Below are 21,486 nucleotides of genomic sequence, written 5' to 3'. Positions count from 1 at the left end.
CCAGGGGCCCTCCTCTCTTCTGTCCAGCGCCCCGGCCCGGCTTTCGGCAGGCACTGCACCCAGTCTTGGGGAGACCCAGCCCCTGCACCTCAGCAGCAGACTGCCCTCGTCCTGGAGCCCATGGAGGCCACGCGGCCCAGCTGTGCCCCCCCACCCAGTGCCCACCCTGTGGTGGCTCCAGCAGGAGCACCAGGGGAAGGCCGGCCAGATGTGGGTCGGCTGGCACCCCTCCCTCCTCGAGTGTGGCCAGACGGGCTGGGAGGCGGGGCCGCCTTAGAGACAGGTGCCGAGGCCCAGACGAGGGCTGGCTGGATGAGGGTCTGCCGATGCCTCTTACCCACCTTCCCTTGTCCCCACCCCACAGCAGACCCCCCATCACTGCTTGGAAACCCCAGCCCAGGCCTGCCCCCCCCCGCGCCACTCCCTCCTTGTGGGCAGAGCAGGGACCACCTGGGTGGTGCAGCTGTCCCCAACAGGCCAGTCTTAGGGGGTCTCTGCCCATCCCTGCCAGCTTGGCCTCCGACATGCAGGTTTGCCATGTGACCTCCAGTCTCAGGCCCCACGAGGACAGGGACCATCCCTCACCTCCCACCCTCAGTCCCTGGGGGAAAAGCACTCTGCTGCGGTGTTGCTGGCAGGGGCCCATGGGGCTGAGATGTGCGTGTAGTCAGGCGGGGGTGAACACAGGGCCCCGGAGGGCACCTCCTGGGAACAAGGCAGGGGGACAGGACTGAACCCCTGAGCCGAGAGGCCTTGAATGTGTTCGGTAGGGTGAGGCAGGAACAGGTCCCACCAGCGGCCAGTCCTCGGGCCTGCCCCCAGGGGCTCACTTCCCACAAGAGAGTCCAGCCAGGCAAAGACACATTCCAAGGCCCGGAGCCAAGTGGGAGGGAGGACAGGCCCTTCCCACAAGCCTCCCACTGTTGTCGAAGTCCCCTCCGGCTGGCCTCACCCGGCAGGCACCTGGGGGCTGGTGGAAGAGGCCCTCACCCATCCTTCATTCAACAGACTTTTAATGGCTGCCTTGGCACACAGGCTCCCACAGGGCACAGGGGGGAGGCACCTTCCCACTGGATCCGCTCCCTCGAGGGGGCCAGCCCAGTCCACTACAGGGAAGACTAGGTGGTGGGTCCCAGACAAGGGCGGAGGCCCCACTGCCCGCCCTGCTCAGGACTGACTTCCAGGATGGGGTCTTGGCCTTGGAAGGGTGGGCAGAGGGACACACATGACCCCTTCAGAGCCACCCTTGCAAAGAAGAGTCAGAGGACCCAGAGAGGGCAGGGGCCCACCCAGGGCCACACAGCTCCACAACATCCGCTCAAGGAGAATCCCTCCCTGGAGCTGCCAGGCCTGGACCCTCGACAGGGGCTCTGGGGGCGTGTCCTACAGTCTCAGCTCAAACTGGCCCACGTCTCTGGGCCATGTGGTCTCGGGCTGGCCACCCACGCCAGGCACATGCACCTGTGTCCCTGTGTGCCCACGTGCCGGCCAGTGACCTCTGCACCCTGGGTCTGTGTGTGTGTCGGGGGCAGGGGCACGAGTCTGTGCAGAGAGAAGTCTTCTGTATACGCGATCGTGTATATAGGGTTCTGTGTATACAAGAACATCCTGGTGTGCAGGACGCCCGCCGCGCCCACGTCCCCGCGCACGGCATCCAGCCCCGAGTGCCCGTGCTGGGCAGCCTTATTTGCACTTGTGCACGTAGTAACCAGTGAGATAGCCGAGGATGAAGACGACCCAGAAGAGGGCCACTCCACCCAGCACCTTCATGGCGATGCCCAGCTTGCCCGAGCACAGCTTCCGGGAGACCCTAGGGAGAGAAGCCCCCGCACATGAGCCCCTGAGTGGATGGGGGGCTAGGCTGGAAGGGAGCGGGCCCTGGGGCAGGTGGACCCCGAAGGAGAGCGGCCTATACACTCTGCTGACTCGGGAGATAGGAGGGAGCCCAGCAAGGGAAGCCGCAAATGGAGGTGCAGGGCCCAGGTTTGCTGGGACTGCTGGGGCTGGGGTGGGGGGCCTGCAGCGTGGAAGCCGCCAGGAGGGACGTGGAGGTGGAAGGCTCCCCCTGCTGGCCTGTGGGCCTCCGGGCCCTCACCTCTGCCAGCTCCAGGCCTCCTCTGTGCCGGACCCAGCCACCACATGGACTTCATCCCGGCTGCGGTCATCCCACCTGCTGTACTGGACTCCGCTCTCCTGGGTCTGCATGCTGCAGGGCTACAGAGAGGGGCAGAAGTGGGCTGAGGCACTCTCGGGTGGGGAGACGAGGCCGGCGTGCAGGGCCCTGACTCTGGGGAGGGCAGCGACTGGGGCTCCATGTGGGGCTGCATTTAAGGCCAGGGTCTGCCTGGGGGTACAGGCAGGAGTGGGGAGGCACAACGGTGGGCTGGCACCTTCCCCCGAATCTTCTTACCTGGCTTACCAGGGGACCAGGACACCAAGTGGTCAAGCCACTTGCCCAGGATCACATGGTAGGAGGGAGAGCAGGAATTCCAACCCAGGGAGGCTGCAAACCCTTCCCTCAGGAATGTGAGAGGCTGTCTCCACCCAGCCCAGTCCCGGGTGGGGGGAGGATACCTTGGGTCCTTGACCTGATAACTGCCGTCCTTCCCTCCCTATTCCTGACAGGCCCCAGAGCGTCTCCGGAGGCTGGGAGGGGAAGGGATGCGTTTGAGGCTGGTACCGCCGTCTGGCCGGTCGGTCGGGGGAGGCCTGGAGCCCAGAGCAGCGCCGGCAGCTGTGTCCTGCGTCCTCCCGCCTGTCCGGAGTTGCAGCCCCTCCCCTCCACCCCGAGTGCTGGAGAAGCCAGAGCCTGGGGGGCACCTGGGCCTGCGGGGAGTCCAGGGGCTGGAGATGCAGGGGCCTCTCTTCTAGGGACCCCCTCCCACAGAATCCTGGAGAGAGGCTTAAAGGCACAGCAGGCCACTGAACGGCAAGAGGCCAACCCAGAAACTCAGGAGACCTGGCAGTTCGTCAACTCCTGACATGCCTCTGTGTCTACCCTTTCCCCAGTCCCAGGCCAGGGAGGAGGAAGGAAGGGAGCTTGTCTCCGAGCAACCAGGCCTGCCTCCCAGGTGGGAGCAACTGCTTTGTAGGGGCTGCTCAGATCAGCGGCCGTTCTCAGGCCCAAGGGAGGCCAAGCGTCTGCAGCGTGTGCGCTATGCTTTCCCAGGTGTATCTGGGAAAGTGGCTCTGGGCCCACTCTGCTAGCGGTCTCCCTCATGGCCACCCCTGCCTCCTGGGGGCAGAATCCCCACTCTGTTCCAGGCAGCAACATGCCACCCCCAATGACAGCCTGGGGCTAAGACAAGCTTAATACCCTGGCCCTGCCTTCCCTTGTCACCCGGATGAGGGCAAAGTGCTGGGGTGTAGCAGGAGCTGGGCTTTCTTGCTTTCACCAAAGAAAGCAGCCGCTTCTTCCTTCCCGCCCTGGCACGGCGGCTGGAGCTGCAGCAGGCACCTTGCAACCCCGATATCCAGGCAACACCAGCCCTCATCGTGTGCGGTCTCCAAATCCACACCAATGACCCACCCCTGGGCTTCCTGGTGAGAAGAGTGAACCCTCACCTGTTCAAGCCTGGGTTCCTGACGTGCGCAGCGGAAAGCATTCCTAACTGATGGAAACTAGACTTTGGCTCTCCAGTCCTCTTGGTCGGACAAAGCCACTAGAAGTGCCGAGACCTGACGGCCTCACTCTCCAACCCGCCCACCGCAGGGTCACGCCGTGTAGCAGGAGCCGGGCTGTGCTGCCTGGAGACACTCGCCAAGCCAGAGACCCTCTGGGGTACCACTGCATACCTCAGACTCCTTCGCCCCCACAGCACCTCCCGGGAGCCCACAACTTACAGAGGTAGAGTCCTGGCGCGGGGGCCCGGCCTCCAGCGCCCAGAAAGGTGGTCAGGTGGTCAGAGCCCGGCCAGGGAATCTCGCCCGCCTCCTCCCAGGCCGCAGGTCAAGGTCCGCGGTGCGGCCGATACCTGCAACCTCAAAAAAAAAAAGAAAAAAGAAAAGAAAAGGTGAAGAGGAGCGGCCGTGCGAGGAGCGGGGAGGGGAACGGAGCCCTGGGGTGTCCCCGAGCGGCCAGCAGGAGCCGCCCGGCCGCGGGGGAGGCCCAGGGGCGCTCGGCCGGCTCAGCCCTACCCCGCCGCCCACCCCGCAGCTCCAGGACTCCCGGGCGGCCGCTCGCAGGCCAGGAAGGCCGCGGCCAGGCCCACCTCCTCCGTCCGCCCGCACGAGGAAGCTGCCCCCCGACGCGCGTCCCACCCGCGCCTCTGCCTGCTGNGGAGGGCGTGCGTGCCGCAGAGGGACCGCAGAAGAATGAGGGGGCTGCCGGGGAGAGGGGGCCGCAGAAGATAGGGGGCCACAGGGGAGAGGGTGCCGAACGGGCGAGGGGTCGGCAGAGGCGAGCCAGCCCCCCCCCGCCCCCCGCGAGGGCCTGCAGGGGAGAGGGGCTGCCCAGGCAGCAGGGCCCTCAGGGGTCCCAGGGGTGAGGGGGTCGGGTCCACCCCCAGACCGCGCAGGTGCGGAGCTCTCGTGCAGAAGCGTGCCCTGGAGCCTCCGGGCGCTCCTGAGTCTGATCCGACTGGCGGGGCGGCCCAGCCCAGGCGCCCCGGGGGAGCCGGCGTGGAGTACCCAGCTCCGTCCCTCCAGCTCCCGCACTGGGCCCGCGGCGAGCGCAAAGCAGGGAAGGCCGGCGGCGTGCACGGGTGGATGGGTGGAGGTCGAGGACAAGCAGCGACGCCGCGGAGGACGGGTGCCTGCATTCAGCGCGTTGCTGTGCCCAGAGCCTGAGGGGTGCGGGACGCAGACAGGGTGCCCGGCCTCCTGGAGCTCTCGCCCCCGCAGCAGTGAACAGGAGAGAAAACCGCCTCCACCGTCTTCCAAAGGGGTTTCCGCACCAGGGGCGCAGATGGGGGTTGTCGCCCAAGCCCCCACGAGCCCCGAGGGGAGAAGGAAAAGCTGACTCCACAGCCAATGACAGAGTTTAATTCTAAAGCGAGAAGGCAGGGCCACACAGAGGTGGCTCCCTGCGCTGGGTCCAGGTCTCTGCTGGGCGGCGGTGTCTGGGGGTGCAGGCTGGGTCTACTTGGAGGTTATCTTCTTGGACTTGTTCAGGGAGGACAGGGCCTCTGACTGCTGCAGGGGGGGCACTCGGATGCCCTTCTGCTTGAGCTGACTGTAGTAGTCGGCTCTCTCGGAGACTATCCTCTGTAACAGAGGCCCAGGCCTGTGGCTGCGGGGCCCTGACTCTCCGCCCCCACAAGAGCCCCTGCAGCAGCGTTGAGCACTGACCAGGACCGCCCGCTCTCCAGGGGGGAAGCCCTGCTCTATAGCATCTGCTGACTTCTGTGCTGGAAACACCCCACCGCCGCTGATCCCACTCTGGAGATGAAGCCCCAGAGCTCAGAGTTGGGAAGACTGGCCCACCACGGGGGCATCGCCTCTCCCCTGAAGCAGCGTCAACTCCACTGCTTATGTCCTCTGAGAATGTGGAGCGGTCCAGACCGAGACACCTCGGAGGCCATCGAGTCTGTCCCTCAAGTCCCTTCTGTCCTGCGCACAGGGAGACGGCCGGGCCCCCCCTCACCCCTGCTGCTTTGGCCTGTGTGTCACTGTTTTGTGTCCAGCCCAGCAGAGGAAAGGGCTTCTTTCCTGGCTGTTGGGGGGGTTACTGATGCCTCCTCCCATTCCTCTCTCCTCCCCACCCTTCTCCCTCTCCCCCACACCAAGCAACAGGAGCCAGGCTGCAGAGACCCCTCCCCAGGTCCTCTTGCAGCCCCCCCCCACAGGGGCACTGCTGAGCAGGGCCCCACCCCGCAACATAGAGGAAGGAAATCAGGTCTCAGGGAAATGTGGGTGCTGGAAGGTCATGGGCACCTGTTGAGGCAAAGGGCCATGTCATGGGAGGCTTGGGGCATGGGGACAGAAGCAGCCCATAGTGAGAACCCATAGAGCCCTGCACAGAGCGTGTGATAGTCGGGGCTCTTCTCCCAGAGCCCCCCCCACCACGCCCAGAGGCAGACAGGCTCTCTCCGTTGAGCAGAGTGAGGCTCTGTGGCTCAGTGAACTCTAGAGCCAGCCCCCAGCTTGTCAGGCAAGGCCCGCAGGGGTGGTGGCTTGCCCCGGTCAGCCCCAAAGCCTGCACTATTTCTCCCGCACCACCCTGCCCCTGTGAGGCCTCTGCCTGGGGTCAGCAAGATGATAGCCTGAACCAAGGCCAGGGAGGGGGGCCATGCCCGGGACCTGGCTGAGCAGACGAGGATTCCAGCTGAGGCCACTCCGAGGTACTAAGAAGCATCCCCAAGTAGGCTGAACTAGACAGCCTGGGGGGGAGGGGGCGGCTCCTGCTGTTGGAGAGTCTCCAGGATCCCAGCATCTTGGCCCCCTCCCCACTGTACCCCAGAGGTGAATGCCAAGAACAGCCTGGCCTTGCCATGGGAGATCTGGTCCTCTCTGCCTGAGCAGAGAGCAAGGGTGATCCCAGGGGCACAGTGAATGGTGACACAGCCAGGACAAGGATGGGGGTCCCCGGCTTCCATGCAGGCTCCTCCCCTCAGCCCCTGGGCGCAGATCAGCAAGCACTGCCCCGGAGGTGCAGCCTCTGGGACAGGAGGCAGCCCGGCGCTGGATATACCTGCAAAGCTTCCAGAATGTCATTGTCAGAGATCTCAGTGGCAAAGGACTTGACCCCGGAGGTGCTGAAGGTGGCTTGGATGATCTTGTTTCTCAGTCTCTCCAGCTGTGAGCAAAGGGAAGGAGGGGGCGAATCACGCCCACCACTTAGTGAAGCTTTCCAGAAGGTAGATCTGTCCTCACTTTTCGCAGCTTTAGGGACTGGAAGGGTCTGGAGAGGCCAGCTGGTCTGCCTGTGAGCTAGAAGGTGCCAGATCAAAACCCAGACCCAGGGCGGCTGGGCACCCAGGCTCTAAGACTTTCTACTATTTTTTTTTTTAACTGAAAAAGGAAAAGCTGAACTTGGTTTAAAAAAGAAAAAACAGTACAAGGGCTCTGACTGATCCCAGGACACCCTGCAGGCTTAGCAGCCCCTCACTGTTAGCAGTGCAGGGAACACCTGCGGGGTGTTCCTCCCTCCGATTGTGCTCCCAGCCCTTCCTTCTTTTCTCGTGATGCTGAGGTGTTACCCAGCCATGAACGGGGCCGAAACCAGGCGCGAACTAGGATGCAGCTAAGCCTGTCTAGTCCTACTGCCATCAGCATCATCGTGCGTGTGCAGAGCCCCAGCCCACCTCCCCCAGTCTGTACCCCAGAAGCAGACGGGGCTCCCCAAGTTATGGTGGCAGCTCTGCACCAGCTCCTCCCCCTCAGTGTCCAGAAGCCCTGATGATGCAGAAATGCCACGTGAGAGCCAACCTCAAGAGTTCGCCTTGCCTCAAAAGGATTGTAGGCATGTCTACTTTGCCTCGGTGACAGTGCTGAAGTGACAGAGGGCATGTTAGGAGCCCCTGGACCTCGGGTGGGGAGGGGGCTTCCTTTCTTTCCAGTGTGGATTGATGCCAGCTCTGTGCCTGGTACCATGCTGGGTATGGGGGTCACAGAGGGAATGGGGGCCCCACTCCTGCCGGGCAAGGGGTGGTGGTCACCTGGGGTGTCTGGCCACAGTGCCCCATGCCCGGGCTGTGTCAGGCATCACTCACGGGTCAAAGCACCACTTCCTGCTGACCCCAGACCTGCCCCCCAAACTTCAATACAGCATTGCAGGCTCTACCAAACTGACCCGATGCACCACCCCTGCTCACACTGGGCTGGGAGGACTGCCGGATCGGAAGCAACACAGTTTTAGGAGAGAGCCTGGAGGCCAGTGACGCTGCCCAGCCATCCAGCAGGAGGCTGCCCGGAGGGGGGTGGGGGTGGGGACACAAGGTGGTTCCATTACAGCAGGCACTCTAGGGGGGTGGGGAAGTGTTCTTTCAAAAGCCTACACACACAGGACTTTCTCTTTGCTGGTGTTCGGATTCTCAATCAGGTCAGCTTGTCCCTGATTTCCTTTTTGGCCTGGGTCCCTCAGCAAAGGGCACCTTGGCCTCCCTCTCCCTCTGTGCCTCTGCTCACGTGTAGCATGGGGGCTCAGATATGGGGTCGGGCTCCTCACATCCCAGCACCACCCTCACCCCCACCCCCGCTGCTCTGGGGGCCCCCGGGGGGTCACTTCGCCCTCCGGCTGCAGGCTCCTTATGCGAGCAGTGAAGACGCTAGGAACACCTGCTTCGTAACTTTGTTCACGAGGTTGGGAGACCAAGGAGCTGCTTAGAACGGAGCCAGACCCCTGCGCGCACCCCCAACACTAAATAGACTGCGTTGTTACTATCATACCCCGGCCCCCCAGAGCGCTCCTTCCTGGCCGGCTGTCCAAACCCTCGTCGTGTCCCTTCACAGGACAAGCCAAGACTGCACCCTCGGGGCTCCCTCCCGCCGCCCGGCCAAAGCGTGCAACCCCATCCCGCCTTGGCTCTCTCCGCCACCATTTCTGGAGCGCCCGCTGGGTGCCGGGGGCGGGGCTACGAGGGCGGAGCGAGCCTAAGCCCGGCCTGCTCCGCGCGCCTCCCGCCGGCTCCGCGCACCATCCGCCTTCCCCGCGCACCTCCCGCCTGCTCCGCGCACGGTCCGCCCGCTCCGCGTACCGTCCGCCTTCCCCGCGCACCTCCCGCCGGCTCCGCGCACGGTCCGCCCCCGCGGGCGGTGGGCTGGCGCCGGCGCTCCGCACGCGGGGCCTACCCGGGACTGGGCGCTCTCCAGGGCCACGCGCGCCTGCTGCTCCGCCTGCTGGATCATTTCGTTCTTGCTCAACATCTCCTCCTGCAGCCATTTCCGTCTCTGCAGGTGGTTCTGGTTCTGGCTCACCTGGGCCTGCAGCTGGCTGACCTTGGCGTCGAACTCCGCGATGGTGTGCTCCTGCTTTGCGAGTTTGCTCTGCAGCTCCCACACTTGCTGCAGGGGAGCCAGGGAGGACAGGGGAGTAGGCCCACCTGGTCCAAACGGGTCCCCAGTGATCCGCCCCTCCTTCCCCCAAAAGACAGATGGCCGACTCTCACGGAGTGAGGTCTGGGGCCGGCAATGGCAAGCAGCCTCTGTGTGCGCTCCTGGGATTCCTTCACTGGGGTGCTGCCTAAGGGAGGGGGGCCCCGACTCACTGCGAAGGGGTTTCCAGCTCATCTTGCCTGCACTGTCGGGACTTACAGCAAGAACAGCGATCTGGCTGTTTAACCACACCTGGCAGTCACCTGGCGAAGAAGAACGTTGTCCTTCTCGATGATGCCCATCATCTCTTCGTGCTTCTTGTCTTCCCTGATGTTGGAGAACTGGAAGGCAGATGGGGGGGGGTTGGCTCAGGGGGACTCGGGGGCAAGAGGACAGATGGAACGCTCGCATCCAGCTTTTCTCCCTGAGCCTCAGTACGATGAAAGCAGCAGCACTTCTGCCCAGAGCAAGAAGAGGGGAAACAGCAAACAGGTGGGGAGCTGGGCAGCAGGGCCCAGAAGGCCGGAACCTCCACCCGCGGGGGCGGGGCGTTGACAACAAGCCCAGCTCTCTCTTCAGAGTCCCTAAATCTCAGAAATTGGTGGTGCAGCTTCTTCCGGATCCGGAGCCTGACGTGGGGAGAATTGGTGGATACTTTTCCAGAAACCAAGAGCCGAAGACCGGTCCCTGCCCTCAAGCGGCCGGGAGCCTGTGCCGTGCTCCTCTGGCGGGAGGCTGGATGTCGGGGCACAGCAGAGGGTCTGCGGCTGGGAAGGTGCCAGGCGCAGTGGAGGGTGCCCCCCCAGGCTCCAGATGCGGGACGTCAGTGCCGAATGTGCATGCCCCTGCTGTCTTCTGGTCTTGGCTCCCAGAACACCGGCAGCTAGGCCTTCTCATTCCAGGCAAGAAACTTCGAGGTTCCCAGAAGATCTAACAAGACCACCTCCAAACGCTCAGCTGAAACGCCCACACGTGCCCGCGCGCATGCAGCACAAACTTACCAGCCCGTGCGCAGAGACCCCTCAGCTCTGACACAAGTGAGGCTCTCGTGAAGGACAGACACCAAGACAGGGACCCAGCGCACTTGCAGGAGATCGAAAAGGTTTAGGAAGCTGGGCCCAGCGATTGTTCCGTGGGGAATGGACAAAAGACACCGAATCGTGAAATAGAAGAAAAAAGGACGTTCGGAGAACAAGGGAGATCTCGGAAGCCGTCTGAGCGACAAAGCAGAGCACAGGAGGCGGCTGTGGATAAAGTGCCCGAACGTGGGCAGGAGAGCCAAGGACCCGGAGGGGGGAGCAGCAGGGACCGGGCAGCAAGAAGAGGAGGAACAGGGGTCCTGGGATGCCAGGAGGCGGGTTCAAGAAACAAGACAGAGGGGAGAAAAAACAAGATAAACAATGTAAACTTCCAGAGCGGAGTTTCAGGACTCCTGGGACCAAGACGGCGCCCAGCGGTTTTCCAGAGAGGCAGCAGTGCACCCAGACCGCCGTCCCAGGCAAGTGAGTCGGGAACGCACAGGGGTCCCCCCAGCAGCCTTGGCGCTCGGGCCCCCGGGGCAGTGCCTTCTCCGGACAAAGTGCTCTCCCAGCGGTGGTTTGACATCCCAACAAGTTCTATTGACAAGTAGAATAAGGACATTAGCCCCCCAAATTTGCGCCCACTTATTCTTTTATCAGAAGACTGCAGGATGCACTCCAGTGAAAACATGGGAGTAGATCAGAAAAGAGAAGGAACCTTAATTCTGTTCAGCAAAACCTGTGTTTGAGTCCTGGGCAGGCACGAGCTGCTGACAGCCATACCCCGAGCACCGCATAGTGGTGGGATGGCACTGGCAGGAGGCACACCTCCCTGTGCTGGGGGGCCTGGGCAGGGGAGGAGAGAGGGAAGCACCAGCTAATGCAAGGACGGAGAAAATTCCAGAATGGGCATTAGAAGCATGCCATCTGGAGACCTGCAGAGTGATGCCTAAAGAAGAGGTGAGAGCAGTCGCCCTGGGGGTTGGGCACATGAGAGGGAGGAGGGTGGGACTATTTGATTCTCTAGTCTGTGTGCATGAATAACTTTGATAAAGCAAAATGCTTAGCAAGGGGTGGGCTCGGCGGACTGGCGGTCTCTCTAAGCATGTGTGTGCTCAACCCAGGGACTCAAGCACCGGGGATGCTGGAGAAGTGGCCGGGAGCCCAGAGGCCCAGGGAGGATGGTGCAGGCCATCAGGCAGTGCAGGGCCAGGGGGCATGTTGTGCCCCAGGACAGGCCACCCTGGCTCCCAGCACCACCTGCCCAGCAGCGGGACGGGCGGGGCTGCTGGTGCCCACCCTGTGACAGGGGCACGGCCACCTTGTTGGACATGGCTTGTAACTGGTCCTTCCGTTCCCGGAGCTCCTTCTGCAGGGTATCATTCTCCATGTTCAACGTCTGCAGCTGCGATTCCTGGAAGTCCAGTTGGCGTTGTAAAGACGTGATGGCCCCTGCGTGAGCAGCGGGAAGGAGTGGAGAGAGGGCAGGGGGCTGAGAAGCCGAGACAGAGCCGCTCCATGGCCCCAGGCCACCCTCCCTCCGGGGGCTCCTGGGCCCCCAGCCCCCCACCTGTTGCGAGCAAGTATCTGGTCCTGGTGACCTCCAGCTCTGCCTGGAACTCCTGGATCACCTGCTCGTACTCCTCCAGCTGGGCTATCAGCTCCTGCTCGAAAGTCTCCTCCAGGGAGCGGGAGCTCCTCCTGCGCTGGTCCCTGTCCTCCTCCTCGTTCTCCTCCTCTTCCTCCAGCTGTTCCTGCTCCCCACCCCCCTCCTTGGCTGCAGCCCCCTTGCCGCCTGCTGCGCGCTTCCCTTCCCCCTGGGCCGCCTCTTCCTCCGCCTTTTCAGCCTCGGCGTCTGCTGCCTCTTGCTCTTCCGTGTCCTCGCCTCTGCTGAGCGCGGCACACTCCTCCTGGAGCTGGGTATGGAGGGGGTGCTGGGCAGGAGGGCAGGGGGGCGAGCACACCGCCCGCAGCCGCCACAGCCCCCAGCCTCAGGGTCTCGGGAGACCACCCCCTCCCCCGGGGCAGGGGAGCTGGAGCCCCTTTTCCGGGAGCTGCCCTGACCCCTGCACCTGTTCCCCTCAGGTGTGGTGGAGGACCCCGGTGTCGCCCGGCAGCCCCGGAGAGGTGAGCTGGGCCAGGCCTGCCTGCTCAGCGCCCCAGCCGGCCCGCACCTGTCTCCAGTGCTGCAGCTCCTCCTCGTCTCTGAAGATGCTTTTCAGGATGCTCAGCCCCCCGCTGGGCCTTGCCACAGTCTCCTGCAAGATGCCCACGTGAGCCTCAGGGCTTCCAAACTGCACCCGCCGCTCCCCAGGTGATGCGCTGAGACCTGTGCTCCTGGAAGGGGCAGCAGCCTCTCTGGGTTGCGGGGAAGAGGGGGACCCAGTTCTTCCTGCCAAGGGCGCTGTGTTGGTGAGAAGGGGGGCAGTGGCCTGCAGATGGGCGGCCCTGGGAACATGGGGTTTCTGGCCCCCCTGGATCAGCCGTAGGAAGTGGCCTTGCAGCAATGGGCACCCCTCCTTTGTTCCAAGAACGGAGGGCCAGCCTGCCATGCCCACGTTGCACGCCCCTGCAGGCCCAGTGTGGGCTCACATCTAACAGCCCCTGGGAGGCCAGGGAACCGGGAAGGCAAGCCGATGCCCCCGGGCCTCTTCAGATTCCTGCTGCCCCTGCCGGATGGTCCCGCACCATCCTTGTCCAGGCTGCTTTCTCTGGGGGTACCTCGGGGATTCGGCCATGGTCCGAGGCCCCCACCCCCATCTCACATGTGCCCCCAGCATGGTGCCCGGCTGTACTCTCAGGTACGAAAGAAATCAGGTTTTAGAAAGACCAGGTGACTGCTCCACCAGGACCTGCCTCGTTCAGTCCTCTGCCCAGACCTGGGGAGGGGCAGCACCGCCTCCCTGCTTTACAGGCAAGGACACTGAACGTCCTGCAGCCAGAACAGATCAGGCGAATCCGGGCCAGCACGTCACAGGGTCCACGGCTAAGCCAGGTCTGCAGATTTCACCTGCAGGGGGCCTTCCGTGCCACGGGGCTTCAGAAGGGCTGGCCTCATCTTACGGGTAAGGAAACGGAGTCCAGAGAGCAGCACGACCTGCCCCAGGTGGAAAAGCAGGCCGGCAGCCAAGCACAGGGGTCTAGCTGCCCAGCTCACGGCTCGTTTCCCGTACTGAGCTCCCACGAGGACTGACAACCTTCTGGGGTGACAGGCACTTGCCAGGGGCCTGAGGCCACCTGGAGCTTTGGAGGCTCTGGACGCAGAGCCTGTGTCAGGGCGTCCACTCACCTTCCCGCTCTGGCAAACCCACGTCTCCTGGCCTTTGCTTTGGAGGACGCATTTCAGCTGTTTCTTCAAGGCCTCCCTCTCCTCCCAGAGGGCCAAGACCTCCTCATCTCGCTTCTGAAGCAACGCCTCCATCACGGACAGCCGCTGCACTTCCTCCCCCAGCGTGAGCAGGCAGTGATCCTGGCACGAGAGCAAGGGCAGCCCCTGGTGCCACGCAGGCTCCTCCGTGACCCACCCTCTCCGGGCACCTGCCGGGAAGCAGTTGCAGGCCAAGAAGAGCAGACCCCGAAATCCCAGCCACTCCTGCCCGAGGGCAGGGCCCAAATCCTCGCCTGGGGAGACTCCCGGCAGCCTCCCTTTCAGGCCTGGTCCTGGCCAGCCCCCCAATTGCAGGGGGAGCTATGTTCTTCCTTGCGGCCCCATAGCGAGCCAGCAGCACCCTCCGAGAGCCACCCCCTGGGGCTTGTCACAGCGGAGCCAGACCCTCTGCCCTTCCACCTTCCATGCTCAAAATCACAGTGCCCTCGCTTCCTCAGCCTTGGAGACATGACACTGATGTGTTTGGGTCCACGGAAACAGAAGGACTTGCCATCAGCAGCTCTGAACGGAAAGCAGCAGTAAAGGAAGTCCCCGGGCCCGCAGTGCACCCAGCACAGTCCCAGGAGGAAAAGCAAAGAACTCGGAAGTCCCCCAAGTGTTTGGAATTCAAGTGCCAGGTTCCTACATGGTCCGTGAATCAAAGCAGAAGGCACAGGGGAAGTTAGAAAATGTTTTAAATGGAACGATAATGAACATTATCAAGACGGATTGAGACTTGGGGGGTGAAGCTGAGTTGTGGAGCGGACAGATTTGTAGCCCCCTGCGCATCGGCTAGGGCAAGCAAGGAAACCAGCGTCTAGGCATCCATCCGAGGGATCCTGGAAAGAGCTGCGGGCTAAGGGAGGGAGCAACAAGGATGGAAAGGCAGAGGACCCCGCCTGAGGTGGGGGAGGGGGAGGGGCAGGTGCGGGGAGCTATTTACACGACTAAGCTAAAATAATGCCCTGGGCCGTGGTGATTTAGACCCATGACCCATGCACCTGTCCCACACCAGACAGAGGTTTCTGGAAAGGGGATGCTTGTTTCCAGTGGGGCCGCTGAGTGGGCTCCATGCCAGCGTGTCGCTGGCATTGACTCTCTTGCCTCCAGTGGTGCGACCTCTGCCAGCTCAGACCAGGCGGAGATGAGAGAAAGAGGACCGTGGAAGGCCACGGTCGCGGAGGCAGCCGCAGCAGCAGCCCCTCCCCTGGCTGCTTCACACACGGGAGCTCTCTCCTTCCCGCGGTTTGCAGAGAGCATCCTTTTACACAGATCCGCGTGGCTCTGCCTCAGTATAGCCTCAAGCTTTCCCCCACACGGAATTGCTTTCCCAGAAGGGGTCAAAGGATGCGGACACCTCTAAAATTGTGACGTCTCTCAGAAAAGGCAGCGTGGCAGGAATACATGTAAGATGAAGCCTCGTGGGGCCGCGCTATCCGGGCTCTGTGTGCCCACCAGCTACCCAGCATTTTGCGGTGCTCATTTCCGTACCTGTCATTAAAGCCTCACCAGCTTTAAAACACCACCACCAACAGGAGAAAGAGAAAGAGACGGGCCAAGTTAGCACTGTCAGGAATGGAAAAGAGGCTCTCCTGCAGAAATTAGAGGGGTGTTAAGAGACCACTAGGCACAGGATCAGGCTAATAAATTTGAAAATTTACGTGAAGTGGATACATTCCTCGAAAAACATAGCTTATCCAAACTGAAGAGGGAGAAGGAAATCTGAGTATTTTTCAAGTGAATTTATTATTTGGAAAACCTGCCCCGTGAGGACTCTCCCGGCACACACGGCTTCAAAGATGAATTCTTCACCAATCCCATGCAGTCTCTTCCAGAGAATCAAATGGAAAAGAGAAAATGCCTCCCAACTTTTTGATTGTTTGTTTGAGGCCAGAATTACTCGGACACCCAAAGCAAACAAGGGAATTCCAGACAAGTGAACTGCGGGCCAGCCTCTGTCACAAAGATGCAGAGTGTAACGTCGCCACAAGTCAACTCGGAGCTGGAGCTTTGCCTACCGAGCTGATTACTACTGTTTTTAAGAATATATGCTCTTAAGTGGAAATGGTGGGTCAAAGGTAGGTGGACAGTTGATGTCATGATACACGTGGCCAGCCGCAGGCTAGGGAGGGGACAAGATCTGTGCCCACTCAAACCACCACGTGCTGGGATGAAGATGGACGGGCGCCAGAAGGTCTGGAAAGAGCTGGGTCATGGAAGCCTAAGAAGGGTCCTTGCAGTCATTTTTGGCCACGTCTGGAGACCTGCTTGGGTGGTTAACCAGACACTGGAACAAGAGCCCGGGGGGCTGGCTGGGCCCTCCTCGCAAGCCGGATACGGAGCTGGGATGTGAGGGTCAGGCTCTCCGCCCAGGACTCAACACGCGCGTGGCTGTACCTTCTCGTGGATAACCGAGATGTACCAGGGTAACTGTTTCCTCAGGTGGCTCTGCGCCAGGACCGGGCTGCTGGCGACCGGGCTTATGGTCTGGGATTCGCTTCTCTTCCGCAAGTGGTTGAACTCACAGGCACTCTTACTAAAGGGAAGGAGGCGGCCTGTGGAGAAGCCACAGGGCGTCAGACTCTTTGCGTGCTGAGCCGCCCTGGGGCCTTCCACGGTCGTGTCCCCCTCGCAAGACGCCCCTAGGAAACCCTTTGCTGCCCAGCTGGGCTCCTCCATGCTTCCTAGTGCTGACCCTCTGCACCTGCCTATGCGTGTGTTGAAGAAATGGAAGGAGATCATCAAGGCAGCCCTTGGAGATCCCCAGAGCCTGGGAGTCAGGACACCGGGGGTCACGCTGATGGCCCAGACATTTGCGAGGGGTTTCCTCGCATTCAGATGAAGGAGACCTCTGTGTGTAGAGATCATCTTTGGATAAACCGAAGTAAGTATATTCATGCATGGGAACAGTGTGTTCTGAAGGAGGGATGCATCCTTGTAAGGGGCATGGGGCCGGGCAGGTGGTCTTCGGAAGGGAGTCCCATGGGGGCATGATCAGGGAGCTCTGGGGGGAGCGGGGGCCCCAGCAGGTGCAAGCAAAGGCCTCAGAGCTGGCCTGCCAAGGAGAGGACCCCAGGGGCATGCTCGTCCCAGTGGCGGCAGGCCCTGCCCTCACCGTCCACCTTCGTGTCCAAGCCCCGCTGGCTGCAGGACAGGTCCTGGGTCACCTTCCAGGAGTCGAAGCCCGTGCACGAGTCCTCGGGCATCTCGGCCGACATGGACGAGCCTGCATAGTGTTAAAAAGGCCAGCCGATGACAGCTAAGGCCACGTCTTCCCAAGACCTCCCGGGCAGGGACTATGATTTCATTTCTTTTTAAACTTCAGGTAGGATTGAAGGTGACTTTTGTCAGTGGATGTATGGGATTGAACCCTGGGACTAAATCAAACCGCAGTTCCGTCCTCCTGCCCGCCATGGGTGTGCCCACCCGGAGCAGACCAAGTGCAACTTAACCTCTGCAAATTGATGCGTCCCCTCCCCTGGAAGGACCCCATGTCCCCTTTTATAAAAATGGCTCAGCCTCAAAGTCTCCAAAAGGCCTCTCTACCCTGCCGGGCAGACCCCGTTTCTGCTCAGACGTCATGAATCATGCCAATGGCGGGTGCCCAGTGGGCAGCATGTAGGACTCAGTGTGGTCTCTCAGCCCATCCCAGCCCTGCCCAGAATTCATGGACCTGGAGCACTGGCTGGTCTCTGAGGTTCCAGCCCTGAGAAAGGGGAACGTAGAGCCTGCATGGCTGGGGGCTCCTGCTTCTGACATGAACAAGGCCCCCGTGGCTAGCCACAGGCACTAAGCCTCCATTTCCCTGTCCCTAACGACAATGCCATGTATGGGGATGTGGAACTGGCACAGGCCCAGGAACTGGGAGGTCTGGGGCACTGCCCGGCCTGGCCACCGCCCCCCCAGTGACCACTGAGCACCTGGCTGCTCTCCCAAAGCCTCCTGTTCTCCTGGATCAGACGGTGTGCGGTCACACCAGATCATTGTTGGGCTCCTTACCAGAGTTGGTGTCTATCTTTGGCCTCAGACCTCTTTCCTGCAGCTTCCAGAATTTTGAACCTTCTCCCTCTCCCCTGCCCCCAACCCTACTGAGTCTGGCGAATTAGACAAGAGAAAAACAAGAAGGCTCTTCCTTCCCCCTGCCCCTCAGCCTGCCCTGCTGCATCCTTTAGCTGGTGCTTCTGAACGCCAGTGAGTTCCCACCACTGACCACCACTCTGGCTGATGAGTGCCGGGAAGGTGGCCCCACTCCTCCAGGGAGGGAGTTGGTTTCCACGTGGGGGCCCCCTCGTTCGTGGCTCTCACCGTAATGAGACATGGACGTGGCCTTGGTGCTGAACTGAGGACAGCCAGGGCGCTCGAGAAACACCTTTCTCAACTCCTGAAGTTCGGCCATGAAGCTGGTGTCCTTGAGGCTGAAGTCTTCCTTGTATTCACCCTGGTGAAGTGGGGACAGCAAGACACTGGGGGAGGAGCCCCTGAAAGCTGCATGCACTGACCGCAGCCATCTGCCCCCATCCCCGAGAAACGCAGGCTTCAGGACAGGCGTGTGCACCCACTGGAGAAATCACCGGCGTCCACCTGGCGATCCACAGGTGGCTCTCCAGTCTCCCTGAGCCCATGGCAGATTCAGGAGCCTCCCAACTGTGCTATTCTTTCCTCATCCTCTCTTCCCCTGACTTCGTTCCTTTTTGAGCCTCCCCCTGCCCCCCCACCCCCGCCAAGAGGAAGGCTCAGGGTGGACAGCCATCTTCTCTCCCAGGCTTCAGGGCTGCAAATTCTTTGCACTCCCAGAATGGGTCCGTCTTCCTCTGTCACCGAAGTGTATTTGGAAGGCCGTGGCGGATGCCCAGGCTCTGGGTGTTCCGTCAAGGGGGAGAAGCAGGCCAGCCCCACGTTCGCTGTGCCGCTGCCCGGCCGTCCCCCTCCCGGTACCCCGCACCTTCTTCCTGTAGAAGCAACCAATGGCCTGAGCCGACTTGCTGAGGGACTGCTGTCTCTGGCGGAGTTTCCACGCCGGGACCAGGTTGTCCCGGCAGGCCACACACTGAAGAATCATCAGGCCCTTCTCCATCAGGTTGGGCACCGCGCTGTGCTTCCTCGGCGTGCTGGCTCCGCCGACTGGCAGCATCCTCGGGGCGGGGTGGAAGGACCAGAGGATGCCTTGGACGGATGCCCCTGTGGGCCCCTCTGTCTGGAGCAAGGTGTCGGGGGGGGGCAGGGGCTCGAGTGTGGACCTGCCGCCGGGCACAGCCCTGGACACTACCAGCTTCGGAAGCTCCACATCCTTTGGGATCCTGGGAGCGTGTGTGGCATCACAGATGTCTCCATAGCAACAAAGCGTGTCATTCATCTTAATCTTCTGTGATTTGACCTCAGTGGGAGGAACTGTGTCTCCAGTCGCACTCAGCCTTTAGACCATGTGAGGTGGCTCGCCCCCCGGGGCAGTGCACAGCCCACACCTGCACCACTGGCTCCCCTCGGGGTCAGGCGTCCACATCTTGGGACTTTTGTCTTCTAAGTACTTCTCCACCTTGCTTCTTCATCTCTATCCCTGATGTAACTGTCACCACTCAAATTTGTCACCTTGCAATAGTCTCTCCCTGAATTTTTGTGACAGACTCTTAATTTATATTCACGCCCTCTACATCCACCCCATCCCATGCCCAGCAGCCCAGCCCAGCCCTCGCCTGCACTTCCTCTTGTCCCAAAGCTGGGCTCGGTTATCACCGCCTGAAACAAGGAGCGTGCTAGGCACCCCGGGTTGAGTGAGGATTGAGGTGGCCCCCTGGGTTCCTGGAAGACCCCTGGCATGGGCACCGTTGTGTTCATCCACTCACAGTGCAACGCTCCGCACCTCCACACTGTAGAGGCCTTGAAAACGGGACCTGTGCAACCCACTGAGTCCCGCCAAACATCTGTGAATTCCCTAGCTCGTGGTGAAATGTGCCTGGTACTCTGTGTAGACGTGGGTCCCCTGCAGTCTTCCTTACATGCATGGGCGTGCACACACGTCTACACGAACATCCCCCGTGTGCACACATTCACACACAAAGCCCGTCCTGTCTCCGATGTGAAACTGCATTTGACTGTGATCGGATCCGAGGCAGGGAGGTCGGAAGGTGGCTGCAGCCCGACCGCGTGAGCTCCGATCCCAGCTCTGAAAGACTAGGATCTGCATGTGCTTGGCCAGTCCCTCCCCCTCTCTGTACCACTGTGCTCGTCTCTGTAACAGGGATACAAATGGTACCCATCTCCTAGCGTTGTTGTGAGGATTTAACTAGGAGGCAGGGAGAGCTTCACGCCCAGGCGGTACCTAGTCAGTAAAGCCCCTGCGTCGTTGACTTGATCATTGCTACGACCCTCATCCCACCTTTGGCATCACCCGCTGCCTGTCCTGGGGGACTGGGAGCACTGGGAACAAACAAAGGGGATGACTGATAAAAACAAATCGTACTGACCCCTGCTGTCACCATGTGCGTCGTGAGCCCTCTGGATCCCACGGACGCCTTCTACCCTTGCCTTTCTTCCTGTCTTTGGGGCCTTTGGTTTGTCATGAATTCTCTATCACTTACTGAGGACCTGCCAGGTGCCAGGCGCTGCCCTAGGCCCCGAGAACCCCAGGGAGTCTGCCAGACAGCCCGCGTGGCGCTGTGACCGGTGCTTTTCTCGACCACGTGGCCTCTCCTTGCAGGGCTGCCACTGGCTGAATTCAAGAAAAATTGCTCTGACCCTGGTTAGAATGGAAAGGAAAGCTTTATTCCAGGATTGCAACAGGGGAGAGAGATTGAAAGTCAATGCTGACTGGGGCGGGCGAGGGGGCTTCAGCCCAGGAGTGGCAAGAGGGGCCGTGGGTGGAAATTGCTCAGAGGGGACAGAAGGGTGGGGAGTTTCTCCCTCAGGGCAGGCTGAGCACTCGGACGCAGGGCCTGGCCATCGGCGGTGCAGAAGCGGAATTCGGTCACGTGTCAAGGGTCCAGGGACTCTCTGAAAACTGGCCTAAGGTTCTTGCTGAAACTGGGCTTGGCAAGGATGGACGGGGGAGGCCAGGAGGGAGGCCCTGGCGAGACGAGGGCTCAGAGGGCCCTGATGAAGCTTTGGTCAAGGACAGAGTCAGGCCAGCTGCAGTTTGTCAGGGACCCAGGCTGACGAGGCTCCTCCTCCGTGACCAGCATCTGGGCCTGGGTCACGGACGCAGGGGAAGGAGCTCTGAGGGCCCCTGGTTAGCAGTGCTTTGGCCTGGAAGTGAGGCCCTCACTTCTGCTCACATTTGACCTGCAAAGCAGACCACCTGGTGTGCGGCATTACAAAGGGGTGGGGAAAAGCGGGCCCACCCTGATGGGTTCCATCATAACCCCCCCACCACCAGAAGGTATGTTGAAGTCCCAACCCCAGGACCTCAGCATGTTGCCTTATTTGGAAATAGGGTCTTTATAGAGGTCATTAGGGTGCGTGCTGCTCCATCCGGGTAGTGTCCTTATAAAAAGGGGAAGTGGACACAGACACTCATGGGGGAAGAGGTCTGGCGAGGGTGGAGGACTGGAGCAGGGCACCCATTAGCCAAGGAACTGCTGCAGCAATAGGGACAGGCGAGGAAGTGGCCTCCCCTGCAGGTTTCCAAGGGGGCAGGACGACTCTGCTGACACCGAGACTTTGAACTTCTGGCCTCCCAATTGTGAGAGCATTCATTCCTGTTGTGTAAAGCCCCAGGCCGTGTGCTTTATTACGCGCCCCCGGGAAGCTAGTACACCCACCACATGCCGGCCCTGAATGTGGGCAGTGGTGGGGGCTGCACGGATGATCGCCACGGCCGACAGACATGCCCCAGGGCTGGGCTCGGGGACCTAGCGGGTGTGCAAAGTGTCCGGGTGGCCATGGGCCTCGAGGCCACGCATACCCCTAAGAGGGGCATCCCGCAGTCTTTGGGGGGAGCAGGGGGAGCAGGACCCTGAAAAGCTTCCTTTGGAGGCACGCCAAAGCTGAGTGCTGAAAGTCTGGTGGGCTTCGGCCAGGGGTGTGCAAACTTTGAGGCAGAGGTGGTGAAATCCTGCAGGAGCTGAGGACCCTCCCCTGCTCCGGGAGGCTCAGTGCACCTAGAGTTCACAGGGACCGAGGGCAGCTCCTCAA

The 21,486-nt window shown here is 61.5% G+C and overlaps 3 protein-coding genes across 4 annotated transcripts; all 3 read right to left on the bottom strand.

Moving 5' to 3' along the window:
- Nucleotides 1-993: 993 nt before the first annotated feature.
- Nucleotides 994-4,278, bottom strand: SMIM1 (small integral membrane protein 1 (Vel blood group)). Of its 2 annotated transcripts, none has more exons than XM_034671145.1 (4): nt 4,212-4,278; nt 3,844-3,981; nt 2,096-2,214; nt 994-1,810 (listed from the first exon to the last, which is right to left on the bottom strand). In XM_034671145.1, the coding sequence occupies exons 3-4, from the start codon at nt 2,203-2,205 to the stop codon at nt 1,684-1,686; spliced, it is 237 nt and encodes a 78-aa protein (XP_034527036.1). In that variant the 5' UTR covers nt 2,206-2,214; nt 3,844-3,981; nt 4,212-4,278; the 3' UTR covers nt 994-1,683. The 2 variants fall into 2 exon arrangements, with proteins under 2 accessions (XP_034527036.1, XP_034527037.1); XM_034671146.1 differs by having other exon boundaries at nt 3,844-3,974.
- Nucleotides 4,279-5,033: 755 nt separating this feature from the next.
- LOC100480591 (coiled-coil domain-containing protein 27) lies at nt 5,034-16,577 on the bottom strand. Its single transcript, XM_034672034.1, has 10 exons — nt 16,475-16,577; nt 15,757-15,914; nt 13,282-13,461; nt 12,167-12,250; nt 11,563-11,908; nt 11,314-11,444; nt 9,237-9,314; nt 8,731-8,943; nt 6,632-6,736; nt 5,034-5,205 (listed from the first exon to the last, which is right to left on the bottom strand). The coding sequence occupies exons 1-10, from the start codon at nt 16,575-16,577 to the stop codon at nt 5,080-5,082; spliced, it is 1,524 nt and encodes a 507-aa protein (XP_034527925.1). The 3' UTR covers nt 5,034-5,079.
- Nucleotides 16,578-17,359: 782 nt separating this feature from the next.
- On the bottom strand, nt 17,360-19,078 carry LOC117804418. The gene is made up of 2 exons (XM_034671643.1): nt 18,302-19,078; nt 17,360-17,797 (listed from the first exon to the last, which is right to left on the bottom strand). Exons 1-2 carry the CDS (start codon nt 18,710-18,712, stop codon nt 17,528-17,530), a joined length of 681 nt encoding a protein of 226 aa, XP_034527534.1. The 5' UTR covers nt 18,713-19,078; the 3' UTR covers nt 17,360-17,527.
- Nucleotides 19,079-21,486: the final 2,408 nt, after the last annotated feature.

This window comes from Ailuropoda melanoleuca, chromosome 11 (genome assembly GCF_002007445.2).
Source record: "Ailuropoda melanoleuca isolate Jingjing chromosome 11, ASM200744v2, whole genome shotgun sequence".
Lineage (NCBI taxonomy): Eukaryota > Metazoa > Chordata > Mammalia > Carnivora > Ursidae > Ailuropoda > Ailuropoda melanoleuca.
This window is presented reverse-complemented; position numbering and strand designations above follow the sequence as displayed.

Excerpts from the sequence above, each read along its gene's own strand:
- SMIM1 (XM_034671145.1), bottom strand. The coding sequence starts at position 2,205 with ATGCAGACCCAGGAGAGCGGAGTCCAGTACAGCAGGTGGGATGACCGC. Across the intron at positions 1,811-2,095 it reads GAGGCCTGGAGCTGGCAGAG|GGTCTCCCGGAAGCTGTGCT; the intron begins GTGAGGGCCCGG and ends TTCTCTCCCTAG.
- LOC100480591 (XM_034672034.1), bottom strand. The coding sequence starts at position 16,577 with ATGTCGGCCGAGATGCCCGAGGACTCGTGCACGGGCTTCGACTCCTGG. Across the intron at positions 11,909-12,166 it reads AGCTGCAGCACTGGAGACAG|CTCCAGGAGGAGTGTGCCGC; the intron begins GTGCGGGCCGGC and ends CTCCATACCCAG. Across the intron at positions 5,206-6,631 it reads ACATTCTGGAAGCTTTGCAG|AGGATAGTCTCCGAGAGAGC; the intron begins GTATATCCAGCG and ends CCTCTGTTACAG.
- LOC117804418 (XM_034671643.1), bottom strand. The coding sequence starts at position 18,712 with ATGAATGACACGCTTTGTTGCTATGGAGACATCTGTGATGCCACACAC. Across the intron at positions 17,798-18,301 it reads GTTGCTTCTACAGGAAGAAG|GGTGAATACAAGGAAGACTT; the intron begins GTGCGGGGTACC and ends CCACTTCACCAG.